This window comes from Aotus nancymaae, unplaced genomic scaffold (genome assembly GCF_030222135.1).
Source record: "Aotus nancymaae isolate 86718 unplaced genomic scaffold, 86718_ANA_hifiasm-v0.15.2.pri h1tg000033l, whole genome shotgun sequence".
Taxonomy (NCBI): domain Eukaryota; kingdom Metazoa; phylum Chordata; class Mammalia; order Primates; family Aotidae; genus Aotus; species Aotus nancymaae.
In genome coordinates, this window is record NW_026988447.1 from 62,345,001 (window position 1) to 62,361,513 (window position 16,513).

The 16,513-nt window shown below is 37.9% G+C and overlaps 1 protein-coding gene across 3 annotated transcripts in view; it reads left to right on the forward strand.

Annotated features, from left to right (window-relative positions):
- MANBA (mannosidase beta) overlaps nt 1–16,513 on the forward strand; it is a 117,143-nt gene that overhangs the window by 41,162 nt on the left and 59,468 nt on the right. For all 3 annotated transcript variants that reach the window (XM_064384053.1, XM_064384054.1, XM_064384055.1), the window contains 2 exons: nt 5,210–5,385; nt 6,288–6,398. In XM_064384053.1, coding sequence (XP_064240123.1) covers nt 5,210–5,385; nt 6,288–6,398 — 287 coding nt within the window. The remainder of the gene's footprint in view (nt 1–5,209; nt 5,386–6,287; nt 6,399–16,513) is intronic.

Sequence of the window (16,513 nt, forward strand, 5' to 3'; positions counted from 1 at the left end):
TCGGGCTCCCTAGGTGCTGGGACCATAGGCATGAGCCACTAGACCTGGCCCATTTCAGTATTCTTTTTAACAGAGACCCTTTTCTAAGAGGCCAACATTTTATTGTTACAGCGCCCCCCAGTGCTTTGTTTTACATTGAATATATTTGACATTTGGCTTTAGGACTCTGAAAGGCAAAAAGTGGCCTTGCTTTTGCTTTTCCTTATTATTCACATACCAACGTCAGTGATTGTGTGTCTGCAAGTGTCACCTTTTGGTAGGCATCGCTGCAAGAGCCTCATGGAAAGCCAAGAGCACCGGGGTTAGCAAAGCTGGACCCTCGGCCTGTCCGTTGGCTCAGGAGGCAAGGGCTGCAGTGAGGGCCTCAGAGACACCTGCAAAGTGACTGTGACATCTCCAAGTTTCTTCTACCTTGAACATTTTGTGGTTCTTTTCCTTTGCTTGTAAATTAGAATAGTCATTACAACCTAATGAGGGTATTAGTGTGGAACAACCCAGTTTTTCTTGAAACTAGATATCACATGACTAGATGAAAAGATTGAAACTTGAGTCTTTATTACAATCAATTCAAGGAAGACTTAAGGTGTAGTTTGGGAGTATGTCTTCCTATTACTTTTTTGACACACTTGAAGTAATGTAACTGAGTCCTCTTATTTTTCTACTTTCTGTGTCTCTCCTTATACCTTTTTCTCCTAGACAACTGAATAAAGCTTTTTTTAAATTTTTGCTTCCCCCCACCAACTACATCTTAACAAAGGAGTAGACTGTATAAGAATGTAAGAGGAAGCTGGCATAGTTGAGAGGATTTTGAAGGCTGACATACTGGACACATCTACATGAGCTAGAGTTGTCTTGTGATACTCTGAACGAAGGAGCAGCATACATTAATCTCATCTATGTAGCTGCTTACCCTTTCTACAAATACCCATCCAGGTCAGACACATTGTGCTCTCTGTTTTTTTCTTTTTTAAAGAACCCTCACTGAGTCATCTCTGGGAAAATCTTAAAGTGAATCAGTGGCCAGAACCACATTCTCTGCCGTCCTCTGGGTTGCCTTCCTGATTGAGGTTATATGAAGAAACTATAGAACATAATCTCTTCTGCGTGGGCATAGGACCTTAATGAGGACACCAATAAGCCTTCAGCCAGGGAGGGCCTCAGGCCTTGAGCTGTGGAGAGGGCAGGCCAGGGTTGCCTGTCCACCTGCTTTGATAAGGAATTCCTGTCCTCTTTGTGCCCAGAGTTGTTTAGTCAGGGTGAAGAGAGGATGCAGAACTTGGTGGCGTGATTGGAAGGATGAGCTCTGTAGGGGATTCTGGAAGATGTAGCAATCCTTCTTTCCTACCCACATTCAGTACTTCATCCATGTTTTAAATGATCTTGTATTTTACTTCAGGAGAACTGGGGATGATAGGTATTCTTCAGGAAATGGTGACTTATTAATGCTAGGAGAGAGATGATAGCAAGCTGTATTCTAGAAATGGGGCTTAATTTATAAGATGGAGCTCTTAACTACAAATAGGATTATGCAATTTATAAATTTAATTTAGCAAGTGAAAAGGAGTGACCAAAGAACATCAGGAAAACTACTGGTTATTTAAGACTTTGTGTCTTGTGAACCTAAACTACCTATTTTTCCATGTGCTACTGGAAGGAAGGGGTTTACTCTATTTGAAAGAAGAGGGGAGGGCAAAAATATGTTAGTAAGTATATCTGGTGATAACTTTATAGGTTCGTAGGTCTTCATACCATGTTTTTAATTCTCTAGCCTTAGGTTTTTCATTTAGTAGTGCTCAGGGGTGTTAACAGGTTATGCTCTGGAGGAGTGTGAACTTGCTTGAGAACTTTCCAAGTTCAAAGCAAAAGAAATTGGGGAATTTTGCCAATGACCTTTGAGGATTGCATTATTTGTTTTCCTGCCAGAGCCTGTCACTAACAGCTGATTCTCCTACCAAAGAAGAAGTGACTGAAAACAGCACAGGAGCCTGCTTGGTTGGTAGGAGGTGCTCAAAGGACAGAACTGAAATATTTGGGTGGATATTAAGGAGAAGTATATTTCAAATTCAGTATAAAGGGAGTCTTTACAATAGCCGAGCCTAGCAAAAATGTGAAGGCTATTTTGGGAGGCAGAGGCTTTTTGTCATTAGAAATATTTAAAGAAAGGTTAGAATGGCCTTTTTAGGGGAATATTCTAGGGCAGGGATTAGCAAACTTTTTCTGTAAAGGATCACATAGTAAAATAGTTTAGGCATCTGCCTCAGCTACTCAATTATATTATCGTAGTGCAAAGGCAACCAAAGACAGTAAGTAAACAAATGAGTATGGCTGATGTTTATCTGCTCTGGCTGCCCTAAGAAAATACCATAGGCAGAGTGACTTAAATAACAGAATTTTATTTCTCACAGTTCTGGCAGCTGGGAAATCTGAGCTAAAGGTGCTGGCCAATTTGCTTTCTGGTGAGGGCTCCCTTCCTAGCCTGCAGACAGATGCCTTCTTGTCCTCACATAGTAGAGAGGGAGACAGATCTCTATTTCTTCCTCTTCTTATGAGGCCACGGTCCTAATAGATTACTGCCCCACCCTTATTACCTCATAAAAAGCTGGAGGTTAGGGCTTCAACATATGAATTTTAGGGGAGGAGTCTACCATTTAGTCCATAGCAGCTGTGTTCCAATAAAAGTTGTGTTTTTTTAAATAAAAACAAGAGGTGTGCTATATTTATCCCAAAGACTATAGTTTGCCAACCTGTTGAATAGAGAAAATCAAACACTGGTGAGAGAGTAGACTAAGTTACCTGCCAGCTGATAGATTAAAAACCCGGAGACTATCCATAAGAAAGCTGCGAAATTGACCAGATCAGAACAAACCTAATTCAGGGCTCATTGACAAGTGTTTCTCAGAAAAAATCATTGAATAAACAAAAATAGTTATTAAGTCCAGAATTAATTTTACTTCAACGTGCATCAAATCTATGCTTTTGGCTGACGGGAGATGCAAGTGCTAAGCTATGCTGGGGTCATCTTTAGAATAGGCCTGGTGTAGTGCTGCAGCTGTAAACAGTGCCAGTTGTGAAGTCTTTTGTCACTGATCAGCATACAAACCTAGCTTTTTTTTTCCTTTTGCAGCAAAGCCGTGATTATTAATCTCCTCTTTATTTGTAGGAGAAGGGTCTCTAAGATATTTCTCAGCTAGTAGCCTTCTCCCTCCACTTCTTTGGAGAGAAAAATGGAAGCCACTAAATAGGAACTCCCTCCGTATTTGGCCACAAATCATAGAAACTTAAGTGCCTCTGCACAGTCACTGCTTTTCTCCTTTCTTTCTGTGGCAGTAAAGCATGAGAACCTTTATCGCTGACTCTAACCCCCTGTACCTCCAGGCTTTTTTGAGATCTCATCACCAGTTTCTTCTGCATGACTTTAAAAAAAGGGTCCATTTTTCCGCTCGATTCTTGTCCCAAGCCTGTCCCAGCACTCTATCTTGTTTAAAAATAAAAACTAAACACAAATTCAATTCCAGAGACATTATACAAACAGTGTAAATTTAGCAGGAAATGGAGGACAGAGTTGTACTGCACATATATAAAACTCTACTTCAAAACCGTTTTGAAACATTCTGACAACCCTAACTCCACACCCAAAGTTCATCCCTCATCTTTCTTTTTCCCTGTAACTCTCCTCTTCTATCTTGTTTTCTCTTCTTTCTAATCACCACTCTTCTGTGCCTCCTCTCTGTTCCTGGATTTTTCAGGTGGCACTTTCTGGGACTTTTTGCATACAGAGAGATTTTGTATCTTTCAGCTTCTTTCATATTCATCCTGGCATATCACTGTGCTGGGACCCTTAGCAATCGTTATAAAATGCAAATCTGATCATGCTCTTTGATGAAACATCTTCAATGGCTCCACATTGATCTGGGGTTTAATTGCCAAACTCCCGTTCTAAAAGACCCAGCATCATCTGGACCCTGCTCAACTTTTCAATTATGCTGATCCCCCTCATCAATTTCGATATTGCCAAGTTCCTTGTTTTGTCATTGCTCTCTCTCACTCATGGGCCTTCACATGCTTCTTTGTGCCCAGAGTCCTTATAATCTTTCTCTGTACTTGGCTGAGGCATCCTTCTTGTATCAGCTAGAAACCACTTTCTAAAGAAAGCATTCCTTGGCCAGGCATGGTGGCTCATACCTATAATCCCAGGGCTTTGGGAGGTGGAGGCTGGAGGGTTGCTTGAAGTCAGGAGTTCAAGACTAACCTGGACAACAACATAAGACCTCATCTTTACAAAAAATTAAAAAAATATAGCCAGGTGGGGTGGCACATGCCTGTAGTGCCCGCTGCTCAGACAGCTAAGGCAGGAGGATTGCTTGAGCCCAGGACTTCAAAGCTGCAGTGAGCTATGACTGCGCCACTGCCAGGGCAACAGAGTGAGACCCTGTGTCAAAAAAAAAAAAAAAAAAAAAAAAGCTTTCCTTCACTCTCACTCTCTCTGTATTAGATATGCTTTCTGACTTCTCATTTTTATTTCTCAGGAAAGCCTTTTATTTCTCCCATCCTGGTATTGTTATGCTTTTGAATTTGTCTATAGACTCTTAGTTCATGAGAGTAGGGGCCATGTTTATCATGGTCACCATTTAATTCCCATCACTTAGCAGAGTACATGGCACATAGAAGGTCCTTAGGAAGTATTTTTTGGATAAATTATCTACATTTAAAATACAACTTTATTTTTTCACATTTGATTAATTCTAATACATATAAATTTATACCTTATTACATAACTTTAAAACCCATTTACATTATAAAGTAAAATGCTATTATTTTTACTTTATAAAGTAATTTTACTTTATCAAAAGGAACAAATGCATGTTATTCTTAGAAAATTTATTATATTTTTATTTGTCATTTTCTGTTTATGCTCCATAAGGTTTTACGACTCACAATAATAGCATTTTTAGAGTAGAAGCCTATATAAAATATATAATTTTTGTTATTCTTCAGAATGAAGGATTAAACTGAAGATTCAAAAAAAATTTCCACTGAAGCTTTGATTATGACAGCATTATGGAGTGCCTATTGGTTTAGAAGCTGCTTTAGTCTTACCTTCAATGAATCCTGAGAAGTGCAGTGATAATGCTTAGCATATTTTATGTGTGTGTATATATGTATATATATACACACACACACACATATTTTTTTTCTGTTTATACTTTAGATGAGAGTGCCCAGGAGTGGAATCTTGAAATAGAGTCTACATTTGATGTTGTCAGTTCAAAGCCAGTTGCTGGTCAAGTGATCATAGCCATCCCTAAATTGCAAACACAACAGACGTACAACATTGAACTTCAGCCTGGGAAAAGGATTGTTGAGCTATTTCTGAACATTAGCAAGGTGAATGACTTCCTGAGAAGCACTGGATGGAAAGCAACACGGGTGCTAAAGAAATGATTAGAAAAGAGACACTAAGTCTGAAGAAAACTCTGCTTCCTCTGTTTATGTTTGTCATTTTCTTCTCTATTTTTAGTCTCTCATATATTTTCTGTGAGTATGAGATAAATAATGACTTTCCCAAATTTTAAGACTAAGAAAATGGAGAACATATCATTACGTTGGCAGTTTTTCCTCTCATTTTATTTTCTTCTTATTATATTTTAATTTTCTGCAGTATTTGCAGTATCCTGAAGCCAAAATATATTCTATGGCTTATATTTAAATAGCAGTGGTTATTTTTGGTATTTGTCAGTTATTTTGATTATTAATACTTACTCTATATACGTAATTCTAATTCTAAACTCATAATCTTTCACACATCAAGGTAGAATGGATTATTTTTATCTTTTCTTTTTCCTTTTTCTATTCCTCTAATTGATAATTGTGTACTGAAAAAGGTGGAGCAAAATAACATTCAGTAGCTGTTGAGATAAAGAAGTCAAAATGATTTTTAGTTCTTGGCTTGAAAGAAGAGTCTACTTCAAATTTCCATTCTAAGTGTTAAGAATGTCGAGTAACCGTAAGCTCAGTGTAGAGACAGGAAGAGTTGTTTTCCTGAACACCCATGTTATTCTGTTCTTCCCTTTTGCTTTTGATGTATTGATCCATGCTAGATTCCCAGCATGCCGTTTTTTAAATATTATCAATGAATTGGTATGATTTGGCATAATATAGGTAGGGAGATTTACATTGTTTTAGGACCTAGAGTTTTTTACTTGACTATATGAGAAATTGATGTAATGCGTTGAGCCTTTTTTTGCTGAAAATATGACGTTAGAGTGACCTTTTAATTTTCTTAAAAGAATATTACCGTAGAAACTTGGTGGCCTCATGGACATGGAAACCAGACTGGGTACAACATGACTGTTCTTTTTGAACTGGATGGAGGCTTAAATATTGAAAAATCAGCCAAGGTAAGTAAGTAATTTAAAATATTTTGTGAAATAATTATATTTCTTTTTAAAATAGTAATATAGATCTTCATGGGAAAAGAAGAAACCATCAAAACTGTTATGTCCCCACCACTCAGAGATAATCTCTAGTAACAGCATTCAAAAGCTTCCCTGTGTATGTATTTACATACGTACATACATATACATATGTATTTTCTTTAAAAAAATTTTTTTTTTGAGACAGAGTCTTACTCCGTCACTCAGGCTGGAATGCAATAGTGCAATCTTGGCTCACTGCAACCTCTGCCTCCTGGGTTCAAGCAATTCTCGTGCCTCAGCCTCCGGAGCAGCTGGGATTACAGGCATGTGCCACCATGCCCAGCTAACATTTGTATTTTTAGTAGAGATGGGGTTTTACCATGTTGACCAGGCTGGTCTCGAACTCCTGACCTCAAGTGATCAACCGGCGTTGGTCTCCCAGAGTGCTGAGATTACAAGTGTGAGCCACCGCCCCCGGCCTTATATTTTTAGATAGATCATACTTTAGGTATTATTTTGTCAATAAGTAGTCTCCTGCTATGATTTAAAATTGTACCTTATATCAGAATAATACATGTGTGTAATTTTAAAACTTAAATATCACCAGAAAGTTTGTATGAAAAATAAGACCCCTTGCCCAACACTTCCTTTTCCTACTTCCTACTCCTCAGAACCAGTAATTTTTAACTTTTATTTCCTCTAACATTCTTCTTCATTTTTCTAAATAAGGTACTTCTACTGGTGTTTTCTGATTTTTCAGTTTTGCCCATTTTAGGATCTAGCACTAAGAATCGGAAAGAACTGGACTTTGTAATTTATTAGCTATAGGCTACTTACCTAATCTCAAAATATATAAAGTGAGTATAATAAAAACGAGATGGCTTGGATCTGGCTTATAACAGTCATGGCATATAGTTAGTAGAAACAGTATTAACCCTCTTCAAAGACCTCCTCCTCTCCCAGACACTAGCTTTGCTGTTTACATTTGGCTAGTGTCACCTCTCACATTTGGTATTACCTCTCCTGTGGGCCAGACGATGGGCTAAGGTTGGGGACATGTCCTTCAGGAGTGCATTTCCTATTTTTCTTTTGTTCAATCATGCTGTGTATTTTCTGAGACACTGTGAATGTATGTGTGTGTGGTGTGTGTGTGTGTGTGTTAGAGAGAGAGAGAGAATGAGCATGTGAGCGCATACACGTGCACAGAGTTATATACACGGAGAACAGACTGCACCTGTCTTTAGGACCAAATCATTCACTCTTATTGTAACCCTCTTGGCTGAGAGGATGTGTGTTCTCTCACCCAGTGAGTTTGTTTTGTGTTATTTTCATGAGAATGTAAAAAGTCATGAGCCATTCCAACTTACGACAGAGAAGGAAGAGGAATTTCTTTCTTTTTCAAAGAGAAAGAATTCTTTTTCATTCAGGCTAATGTGACTGTATTACTGTTCATTACACATAACGATGTGAACCTTTGAATCGCGCAGCAACAGGAGTGAAGGAGGCTGTAACTGCCGCGCGTCTTGAGTTAATGCCTGTGTGTGAAATGTGCTCTTTGGCTGGGCTGCTGTAGAGTTTGCTAATTTTGAGGCTCATTCATTCAGCAAATACTTAGGGCACACCTACTGTGTTTTGGCTATTTTGCTATATCCTGGTGATAGAGCTGTGACTGTGACACTGCTTCTATTTCTGAGACCTTAGTAGAGCTAATCGTCTCCTTGGGAAGTTAAATCATTAAATGAGCCATTGCAATAAATCAGCACACTAGGGATGAAGAGCGTGCTGTGGAAGTACAGAGCAGGGGCATTCTGGGAAGATTCCCAGAGCCTATGTCCCTAGGGATAAGTGGAATTTGACCAGGTAATGTAGCAAAGAGGCAGAGGGAAAAGAATGTGAAGGGCCAAGGACTAGAAAGGATATTGTGTGTTTGCGGAAATGAAAGAAATTTCAATGCTGCTGTGGTTGAGTTTGATGTTGAAGAACAAGAGATGGGACAAGGTCCTGCAGGGCCTAGAGAGACACACGAAGGAACAAGCACTGTCCCGAGGGCTGCCGGGATTCTTGGAAGGATTTTAAGGAGGGGGTAAAGATTATATGCATGTTTTACAAAGATTGTGTAATCAAGTTGGAAAAACGGTGCGAGTAGGGGACCAGGTAGAAGACTCTGGTGGTAATTCAGATGCAAAATGAGGATTGGTTGATCTACAGAATTGCTGATGAAATAAATCTGAAAGAGATTTAGGATATAATATCAGCAGGCTTGATGATGTGAGGGTGGGAAAAAAGAAGAAGTTAAGAATGGTTCCTCAGTTGCTGGTTTGGGCTGCTGAACAGATGGCAACTCTGTTCTTTGAGTTCCATTACTCAGAAAGCAGAGAAGGTTTGGGGGAAGGGATTGGGTAGGAATTATTTCAGCGATAGATGTGTTTTGTGTGGAGTGATTGAGAAACACCCAAGGAATACTATTTGATGGGTGGTTCATTAGCTAGGTCTTAAGCTTAGGAATTGCATCTGGGTTAAGGATATAGATGTGTAAGTCAGCAGAATATAGATACTTGTAGCCATGGTAGTGGATTAACTACCTCATCCGCTGGCACAGAGAAAAGAGCTAGGACAGAACCCGGGCAGTCATAACAAGTACGGTTGGGAAGAAGCCTGTAGAGGAATCTAAGAAGGAATGATTGATGAGATGGAGGGAAAACCAATTTCACCGGGGAGTCACAGAAACCAGTGGGAGAGAGTGTTTTAAGAATGTCTACACACACACACACACACACACACACACACACACACACTCATACACCCTCATGTTGCCTAGCTTTTCCCACGTTTCCTAATCCTTTCTCAGAGCTCCTGGGAAGAGTGGCTCCTAGTAGCAATGAATGGATTTAGGACTCATATCTTGATTTGGAATTCTGTATTAAAAGCAATCAGGGCTCTTTGGAGAAATGACTGACTCTCAAATTGGAGCCTAGAATATCTTGCTGTTCCAGAAAGTAAGGAGATACTCAAGAATGATGTGACATGTTGAAAGGACACAGGGCCTAAGTCTTCAGTCTTCAATATACTCTAATCTTCAAAAATGTCAAGGAAAGCTTGAGGAACTGTTCTACGTTGGAAGAGACTACGTACGAACTGAGTGCAATGCAGTGATCTTTTTTGTCATAATATTATTGGGGTAACTGACGAAAACTTGAAAGGGGGTCTCTGGGTGATGATCATACAGGAGTTCCTTGTACTATTGCTGCAACTTTATTACAAGTTTGCAATGATTTCAACATAGAAAAGGATACTATTAAGAGAATGAAAAGCAACAGCAAAATCCTGATGGGAAGGGGCCGGTAGAGAGGGAAAGACTTTTAGAGTTTGAAAGCAGGGAGGTAGTTGAGAGGGCAAGGTCTCTGGGAGGTAGGAATTAAGAAGAGAATGGGTTCACTTTGGGATGAAGCGTTCTGTTTTAGTTGTAATAGAAGTGAAAGATAACACATGGGAGGAAAGGAAGCAGCTTGAGGATGGAAGTAATTTTGAAGGTCTCTAGGACCACTTAAAGTATATTTTCTTTCTATAAGACTTGCAAACTCTTTTGTCAGTGGAGTTTTAGGGTGAAAAAGTAAACCTGAGAAAGAAAGCTAGGGAGTTTTGGTCAAATAACATTTTATTTTTTATTTATTGTGAATGAAATATAACTCATACAGAAAAATAAACAGACCATAAATGCAAAGCTTAATGAATGATGAGAAAATGAACACTCACATAACTGTCATCCTGTTTAAGAAACAGAACATTAATTACTAGTGCTTCACACCTCAAACTCTCCCCCGCCTTTTGTGAGCCTCCCCAATCATGACCCCTTTTTCCTTCTCGAAGATCCACTATCCTGACATCCATCATTAGCTTACTTTTGCCTGTTTTTGAATTTTACGTACATGGAATCATATACCATGTATTCTTTAGTGTGTGGGTAATTTGGCCACTCATTAAATAGATACAGTTATCTCTCCTTATGCGGTTTCAGTTACCCATGGTCAACTGTGGTCTGAAAATAGTAAATGGAAAACTCCAGAAATAAGCAATTCATGCGTTTTAAATTGCACTCTGTTCTGTGTCGCATGATGGAATCTCGTGCTGTCCTGCCCTGTCTTGCCCAGGACATGAATCATCGCTTTGTTGAACTTATCCATGCTGTATACATCATCCACCTCTTAGTCACTTGGTGGCCTTCTCCTTCATCAGATGGAAAAACATAGTTTATATGGGATTCTGTACTATCTGCAATTTCAAGCATCCACTGGGGATCTTGGAACGTATCCCCTGCAGATAAGGGGGGACTGCTCTCTGGTGTTCTGTGTAACTGTAGTTTGTCTACTTACATTGTGTAAGTTTTTATTGTATTACACATTCTGCTGTTGCGATTTGAGTAGTTTCCAGTCTGGGGTATTCCAAGTAATGCTGCTGAGAACATTAGTGATATAATACTCGGAGCACATATGCCCCCAGCAGCATATCTGCTGGGAGTGGAATTGCTTGACTGTGGAGGATGCATGAGTTCAGCTTTTTTAGATTATGCTAAACTGCCATCCTAAGTGGTTATATGAGACTCACCTAGGCTCCTTACCAGCAGTTGGTGCTATGTCAGACGGGACTTTGAACACTGTTTTCTGATCACCTGCCCCTCCTTATCTCACCTCTATTGCTTTAATTTCTTGATGATTTTCTCGTTACCCTGGGCTTGCTTCATACAAAAGTAATTTTATTTTAAATGTATCTCATTGAAATTCATCTTGCTCCAGTTTCGTATCCTTCTTTCTTGCCTCTCCTCTTCCACTGAACTTAGAAACATGTTTAGGATTTTTTTTAACCAAGTATGTCAGGAGACAGCAGCGCATTTGACTCAGACAAAAGGTACCGGGGAAGTCACAGGTTTTGAATGCAGCCCATACAGCAGAAATGTATGGGATCGTGAAAAGAATGCAGGCACTAGAGAGAGAGAAAAGTGCTGACTACATTTCTTTGTGAACATGGAAGAATATATTGATGACTGAGACTTTTCTTGTGTTGAGTAACATTGGGGCAAATAGTTTAAGCATGAAGGGAGGTAATATATGGAAAATATCAACAGTTAATTTAAACATTAATAATAACAAAGTCAAAGATAAGTGTTGGGATATCATATCATAAATTCTGCCAAATAAATCATGCATGAGGAACCTTAGAATGTGAGTCTGGGAGAGTTAGCTTTATCAGTTTGGGAAAGCAAATTGATTTTTTAACAAAAGAAAACGTTTTGTATATAAGTGGGAATGGAAAAGGATACTTTGGATAAATGGAATAATAAATCTGACCAATCAGTTTTTGCCATTTTCTGCCCAGGTTAACTGAGGGTTTTTATCCTACTAATTGATTGTACTGAATTGACTAGGTAATGTGTTTTAATGAACAAATACCTATTTTTGAATGCTTATTATGACTTGCCTTTATGGAAAAACAGGAAGTCAATTAGTTGATATTTTTCTTACACATGATTTATTTTATAAGAGTTTCCCAAGTATTCTATGTATAAGGTAAATCATTTTGCTAAAAGCTGCAAAAGGCTGTTGCTGTGTACATTTGATCCTCCAATTAAATTATTGTAGGAAAATAGATGTAATAATAGGTATTCTACAATCAGTTAAAACTTGTATCTCTAGTTTCCAAGCCAGAAGAAGTGAAAGATTGCCCATGGCTATTACAAGTAGAAAAAACAATTGGGATTTGTTTTTTTTTCTTTTTTTTAAATTTCACTTTGTTCTTTGTTTCTTAAACTCCTGTCTTCATCTCTGCAAATTCCACAGGGCAAAAAACCAATATCATGCCAGTGAAATTTTTTCTAAGTGCTGCTCTTGGCTCTCTAAAGCCCTTAAAGGTACATAGCCAAAGAATATGGAATTCAGAATAATCAAGGTGTATTTTTGCATTGAAAAGGTGCAGAGATTATGAAGTATGTTTCTTTCTGTATTAGCTTTCTAGGACTATCACTACAAATTACTATAAGCTGAGTATCTTAAAACAACAAGAATTTATTTTCTCACAGTCCTGGAGGCTGGAGTCCAAAATCAAGGTGTTGGCAGAGCCGTGTTCCTTCTGAAGGCTCTGGGAAAGAATCCTTCCTTGCCTCTTCCAGCTTCTCATCGTTGCTGGCAATCCTTGGCTTGTAGATGCATCACTCTGATCTCTGTCTCCACCATCTCGTGCTTTCTCCTTTATGTGTGTCTCTTGTTTCCTTTTCTTATAAGTATACCGGTCATTGGGTTAGGGCCCAGCATGACCTCATCTTAACGAAACTAAGTATATTTGCAAAGCCCTTATTTCCAAATAAGGTTGCATTTTTAGGTGGACATGAATTCTGGGGGGACACTGTTCAATTCATACGCTGTCCTTTTGTCCTTCTCCTTGTCAGAAGCTTTATTAAAGATTTCCAAGATGGCTATAGGCAGTGGCTTCCCCAGGTGGGCCATGGGAGCAGTTAGCCTTAGGTGCAGACAGTAAATGGGTGCATTGTATGCGGACTACAGATTGGCTTGTTTTTCATTATTACTATATACTGGCAATTCTATTAGTAAATACTGCCAATGATAGAATACGTCTCCCACCTTCCCCCTTCCCCAATCATATGTTGGTCTAAGTTTTATCTGTGTGTTTGGTTACTCTTGAATATTAATAATATACATGTTTGCTTAGATTTAGCACATTTTTATTACTAATCCTTTAATAGACATTATATTCTACATGAAGGTTAGTTTGGAGTACTCTTATGTAGTCATTCCCAGATACATGAAGATTCAGCTCCATACAATCCTTTTGAAAGCAAATTTAAACAGCAAATTTATAACAGTTTGGAATTGTTTGAACTTGCTTTGAACATAGTTCTTGCCTCCCTTCCCTGTCCTATGCATGCCTACATTTAAAAGCATGGCAGATTAGAAATAAACAACAATAGCACGGTGATGATAAAAAGGAGAAACTCAACCTAAGTTCAATGTGATCTCTTGGAGTTACTTTTATGCTTTAAATTTACAATTGAGAAAGCTATGGACTGTGAGGTGTAATGTGTAATATTTTGCTTGGGAAGTGCATATTTTAGTTCATGTATGAAATATATTCTAATTTTAATAGTGTCTTTAGAATAGAAATTTATTCTTTTAAATCTGTTGTTTTAAAACTAAAGAAAGAGTTGAAGCAAAACATGACATCAGTGGTATCCTTTGGTAGGGGGTGGCAGATATTAAAAAAACAAAATACTTGGGAATTATTATGATTATTTTGTATAGGGGCTCATTCTGCCACCAAGGCTGCGTGTAGCTCACTGCAGCTTTGCACTTCTAGGCCCCAGTGATCTTCCTACCTTATCCTCCTGAGTAGCTAGGACTACTACAGACACATGCTACCATGCCTCGCCTATTTTATTTTGGAGAGATGGGGAGCAGTTAGCCCCAGGTACAGGCAGTAAGTGGGTGTTGCAACACAGCCTGCTATGTTGCTCAGGCTGGTCTCACACACCTGTCCTCAAGCGATCCTCCCACCTCAGCATCCCAAAGTGTTGGGGTTATAGGGATGAGCCACTACCTGGCTGGAATTCTTTTTGGCACTTTGGATACTTTAAACAGAGATCAAATGTATGAATTGGTCAGATAAGCCTGTATCGAAGGTGGTAGAGTGGAAATAAAGAAGTCATTCTTACAGTCCTGGAAACAGAGATCAAATGTGCGAATTGGTCATATAGAAGCTGGCAGAATGGAAATAAGGAAGTAATTCTCGTATTTCCAGAAAAACTGCTGCAGAATGCACAGAAAATAGCTTCAAAGAATGGGATCACTATTTCATAAACCTCTATCATGATCCAGGATAAAAGATGCTGCATATGTGGCCAGTATTCCCTGTGGAGTTCACGCAAAAATCAAATAAATTCATCCCAAATACGATTTCATCCTCTTGGAAATTATTCTCTGAGCTTTGTGGAATCTACTTTTTTGGAAATTTCTTTTTTCCTGTGTGATTTTTTTTTTTAGAACGTTGGTAAAATTGTATTCATTCTTTCTCATCTCACCTAATTGATGGGAAAAGCTGCAGAAAATCTTTCCTAGACAAGATGGAAGGTTCATTACGAAGCTAGGACACAGTAGAAAAATTTTGAAAAGTTAATCTCAACTTTGAAGTACTATGTAATCCAAAGAAAATGTGGACACATGAGTCAGCTCAGACATTACTCTGTGGTGTGTAGTTTTCTCTTTGGAATTATCTCTTTTTTCCTGGTGTAGTTTTAGAGGACATTAATCAGATACAAAAATATTTGCAAATAGCCTCTATCTTGAACAATGTACAGTAAAATACCAAACTTTAAAAGTCTTCTTTGAGATAAGTGCACAGAAATTTTGGTGAAGCCTTTTTACTGTGCAACAACAAAATATAAGGACATTGACATTTACGTAGAAAATGGAATCAAATTTTGAAGAAGAGTGCCAGGAGAAAAACAAAGAGATCCTGGTTTTCCATTGCTCAGAGAAATCCACATAGCAATGCCAAATGCCCCATTGTTGTCCCTGAGAACTAGACACTTGTTCTAAAGGAATGAATCAAATAATATCTGTGTTCACAATCATTTAGCCATTTTCCCTGATTTTGCAGAAGAAATACTGGAGAAGTCGGAGTTTTTTTTCCATTTTTTTTTTATACCTCAGAGGCATTTGTAAATAGTTTGAATGGATGTCAAAAGAACAAAGGCATGGATATAACTGCATTTTTTGGAGTTTAATGTGACATGGGATTTTTATGAATCTCTACCAAACTTAATATGTTTGATACTTTTCTAAAATATTGTCATACTCTGGCCTCATCTGAAAGAACATTTCTGAGTTAAAATTAATAAAAGGTGTTTTTCTATCAGCTATGACAAGATAAATCAGCAGATCTGACAATACTCTTTATTGAACATATATGTCCAAAGAAGAGCAATTTTGAGAAAGTGGTTGACAGATTTTTTAGAGGGTAAGGCTGAAAATAGCAAATATTATTATTTCTTAACTGTAGCGTATTATTATGTATGTTATTTCCTTTATTCGAAAATATACTAATGTAATCAAAACTTGAATCTATTAACTTCCTTTTTTGTACTCTAATATTTATGTTACTTTAAAAAACTGACATGATTATACGAAGTTCAGGAAAGAAAATTTTCAGTGTCTACATTCTTTTCTGGACATTATCATTATTCATTTCATTTTATTACTTCTATTGAAAATAACTTTGTCATATAGAAGAGGAGGTCTGAAAAAGTGATCCTGTCTGGTGTCAGATATACTATATACACATCTGGCTACAAGGATAGATAACTGTGCTGATGTAAACGTTAATCTGTTAACTTCTGGTTGTGCTGTCTGCAAATTGCAGGGGCACAACAAAGAATGTCTCTTGTGTCATCCTGCACAGACCTGTTTGACAAGAGCTATTTGCGGAGATCCAGAGTTTGTTTTCTCAATACTTCTGGATGCTGGAGCACTTGCAGAACAAAGACAGAAATGCAGTGTTTGGTTGTCTCTAAAGATACATGTAAAAGGATTTTAGCAGGTTTGACATTTGACAATGTTTAGAAATAAGTGGGTTTATTTTTAAGAAGAAAATTGCCCTTTTGAAAATCTAGTGATGCTATTACAGCTTTTTAAGTATCTGATTACAAACAGCTGAGAAGTAGCCTTGGGTTTATGAATCAATGATTCATTACATATCATCTGTTTGGTCTGCCAGAGAAAGAAATTTGAGGAGTACCGTATTTATCAGTCACGTACCTCTTAAGCGCTTTAGTTCAGCTATCCTTATATCTTGTTTGAAAGAATGCATTCAACTATCCTGCACTTTTAAAGTTAATCTATTTTGAAAATGATATCTTCATGAAGTTAATAAAAACACTGATCTAGTGAGGAATTAATAGAAACTTCAAAAATAAATAAAAATTTAGAAGTTAAAATTTTAAATTTTCAAACAACCCGACTTATACATTGTTTAGTTTCTTAGGTATTTATACTTTTTTCTACTGTTAGACAATAATTGGCTTTGTTGGACTGTTT